Here is a 3,373-nt window from a genome sequence, read left to right as displayed (position 1 = left end):
TACAAAAGTATCGGCTAAGTCTGCACTACGCAAAATATGAAAAAAACGTGTTGCTACCTCTGTAAATACCACTGCCATTAATACTAATATCAACACAACCCACAAAAAAACAATACTACCGAAGAAATGGAATTACCTCGACGGGGGGTGCCAGTGTTAACCCTGATTCTGATTCGTGTTCATCTGATGAGTAACATGATTCAATTAAAATTGTCCCATCACACAGTCAAAACTCAACCAGACTTTTGAGTCAAGCTAGTGACTTTACCCAAGTTACCCGTGATAGAAGTGACCAGACTGACTCAGGAGCACCAAGTGCAAAGCAGCGGAGAATTGACTCGTTGTTACAGACCAAGTACAGTGCAAAGCACCCTAAAACTGTAAAAATGAACAAACTGGTTGTGAAATTCATTGCAAAAGATATGCAACCCCTCTCTGTTGTTTCAGATCCTGGGTTTATTGATCTGGTGCAGGGCCTTGACGCCAATTATACTTTGCCACCCCGAGCTAAAGTGACAAGAGGAATATTTTACAAAAGTATCGGCTAAGTCTGCACTATGCAAAATATGCAAAAAAAGTGTTGCTACCTCTGGAAATACCACCAACCTTAATGCTCATCTCAAGACAAACCACAAAAAACAATACCAAAGCATAAAAGGAAGTACATTGACCAGGGGTGCCAGTGTTAACCCTGACTCTGATTCGTGTCCATCTGATGATGAACATGATTCAAGTCAAATTGTCCCATCACATAGCCAAAACTCAACCAGACCTTTGAGTCAAGCTAGTGACTTTACCCAAGTTACCCGTGATAGAAGTGACCAGACTGACTCAGGAGCACCAAGTGCAAAGCAGCAGAGAATTGACTCGTTGTTACAGACCAAGTACAGTGCAAAGCACCCTAAAACTTTAAAAATGAACAAACTGGTTGTGAAATTCATTGCAAAAGATATGCAACCCCTCTCTGTTGTTTCAAATCCTGGGTTTATTGATCTGGTGCAGGGCCTTGACCCCAATTATACTTTGCCATCCCGAGCTAAATTGACAAGAGATCATCTCCCTGAAATTTATGCTGTAGAGAAATTGAAACTGCAGGGGGCGCTAAAAAAAAGTAGGACATGTTTCCCTTACCACAGATATATGGACCTCCCAGGCGACTGAGGGTTTCATGGCTGTCACTGTACATTACATTGATGAGAAAGGCTGCCTCTGCAGCAACGTGCTTACTACTAGAAAATTGAAGAAAGGCATACTGCTTATGCTATCACAGCTCATCTTCTAAAAATTGCCACTGAGTGGGGGATTAAGGAAAAGGTTGTAGCTGTAGTTACCGATAATGGAGCAAATGTGGTACGGGCTGTAAAGGATGCTGCATCTGTTGTAGGTAAAGGCTGGAGACGTGTTTCGTGCTTCGCACATACTCTGAATTTGTCTGTGATGGGTGCTATTGATTATACTGCTGACTGGTCACCTCTTGTCCAAAAAGCTAGGAACATAGTCAGCTTTTTCAGACGTATTGGTGTAGCTGCCGACAAGTTGCGCCAGGTCCAGATCTCTATTGACAATGTTTACACCAAAAAACTGAAACCTGATGTGACCACCAGATGGAATTCACTCCTCATAATGTTGCGTAGTCTACAAGACCTGAAAGAGCCAGTAACAAGTTCGCTGGCACTTCTCGGTAAAGTAGATCTCCTACTCACTGAAAGTGAGTGGGATGTTATTTCAAACGTGATTGCGGTACTTACACCTTTTGACGAGGTCACAATAGAGCTCTCTTCTGAAAGCTATCCCTCCATCTCAAAAGTCCTGCCTTTATCCAAGATTTTGAGACGCCACCTTGTTCAGGTAGATTGTGGTGGATTTTCAAATGTCGCCGAGGACCTCCGCAAGGCATTGATGGAGAAAATGCAAGCTAGATTTATAAACCTCGGTCAGGTCACACCCGTGACGATTGCCACATACCTTGATCCGCGTTTCAAGAAATTGTATATCTCCCCTGACGATCTTGTCTCGGTTGAGGGCAAAATAGCAAGAGAGATGGATTTGGCCTTGTTGTCTGCTGAATCCGTAGCAGCAGGTACAAGTACCGTCAAAAACCCCGCGAGACAGCATCGACAGGCTCATGACAGTTTTTGGGGCTCACATGACGAAGTTTTGATAGTCAACTCAGGACGTGGTTCGACAGCAGCCGAGTCTATCATGGCTCTGCAGCTTTTTAACAGGGAATCTGTAGTTCCAAGAAAAACGGATCCACTCAAGTGGTGGAATTCTTGCAACATGGGCTCTCAGAAATATCTGTGCGAGATTGCCATGAAATTCATGTCTGTGCCCACCACCAGTGTCCCTTCTGAGAGAGTTTTTTCCAAGTCCAGTCAGTTGATCACCGAGTGGCGAAATCGACTCTCTGGGAAAAACATTGACATGTTGCTGTTTTTGAATAGCCAAATATAGCCACGTTTTTTTCTTGAGCCCAAGTAGTTTCACGTCTGGGTTTTCGTGATATTCTTTCATATAATCGAAGTTGGTTTTTTCATTGTTCAATGTTGTATTATTCGAAGTTCTTATAAAAAAAATTATGCAAAATACTCTTTATCTTCGATTTTCGTTATCTAACTTTGGCAAAAGCAAGAGTGTATCGGAGCCAAAAACGGTTCCGAAATATCGATATCGATATATCGAATATCGAAAGTGAAAAAATCGATATATCGATATATCGAAAAATCGAAATATCGCCCAACACTGAACTGATCTGAATTAGTTATGGAGAGAGACTGGATCACTGTGGAAACGTTTGTTTTTGGTGGAATTGTGGTTTCTTGACCCGGTCTTTGCATTGCAAAACCGAAGAAAGCTTTTGTTAATAGATGTACCAACGTATGAGGTAATGGCGACGCCAAACCTTCAATTTCCAATCATATGAGCCCTCTCCGGAGCTTATACGAGAATCCATTCTATAATAACTATATATGCCCCCAGAGCAAAACTTATAATGCCTGCCTCCGGGCCCTGGGAGCTCTATCGACACCAGAGTTTTTATTATATGATCTTTGAACTTTTTCTAAAACAATGGATATCTTAAAGTTCTTATCAGATGGGTTTGAGGAAAAAAGAGCATGGAGGGGGGGGGGGGGGGAAATAGATATCTTTTGACTCTTTAAAAGTGAAATAGAACTGTCAATCTCCAATCAAATGAGCCCTCTCTAAAGTTTATACAAGCATACCTTCCATAAGAACCATATATACCCCAGAGCAATACTTCCAACGCCTGCCCTGGGCCTTCGGGGGGGGGGGTGGCTGCGTCGACGAAGGAGTTTTTCTTATCTGACCTTTTCACTATTTTTAACGAAATGGCCGTACGTAAATGAGTTTT

The 3,373-nt window shown here is 42.4% G+C and overlaps 1 protein-coding gene across 1 annotated transcript; it reads left to right on the top strand.

Moving 5' to 3' along the window:
• The first annotated feature begins 386 nt into the window (after positions 1–386).
• On the top strand, positions 387–2,454 carry LOC148953272 (E3 SUMO-protein ligase ZBED1-like). Its single transcript, XM_089087915.1, has 2 exons — positions 387–537; positions 1,271–2,454. Exons 1-2 carry the CDS (start codon positions 387–389, stop codon positions 2,452–2,454), a joined length of 1,335 nt encoding a protein of 444 aa, XP_088944041.1.
• The last annotated feature ends 919 nt before the right edge of the window (positions 2,455–3,373 follow it).

This window comes from Artemia sp. Qi Xiang Cuo, chromosome 4, assembly GCF_049724085.1.
Source record: "Artemia sp. Qi Xiang Cuo chromosome 4, ASM4972408v1, whole genome shotgun sequence".
NCBI lineage: Eukaryota > Metazoa > Arthropoda > Branchiopoda > Anostraca > Artemiidae > Artemia > Artemia sp. Qi Xiang Cuo.
Note: the sequence above shows the minus strand (reverse complement) of the source record. Positions and strands in the feature narration are given on the sequence as shown.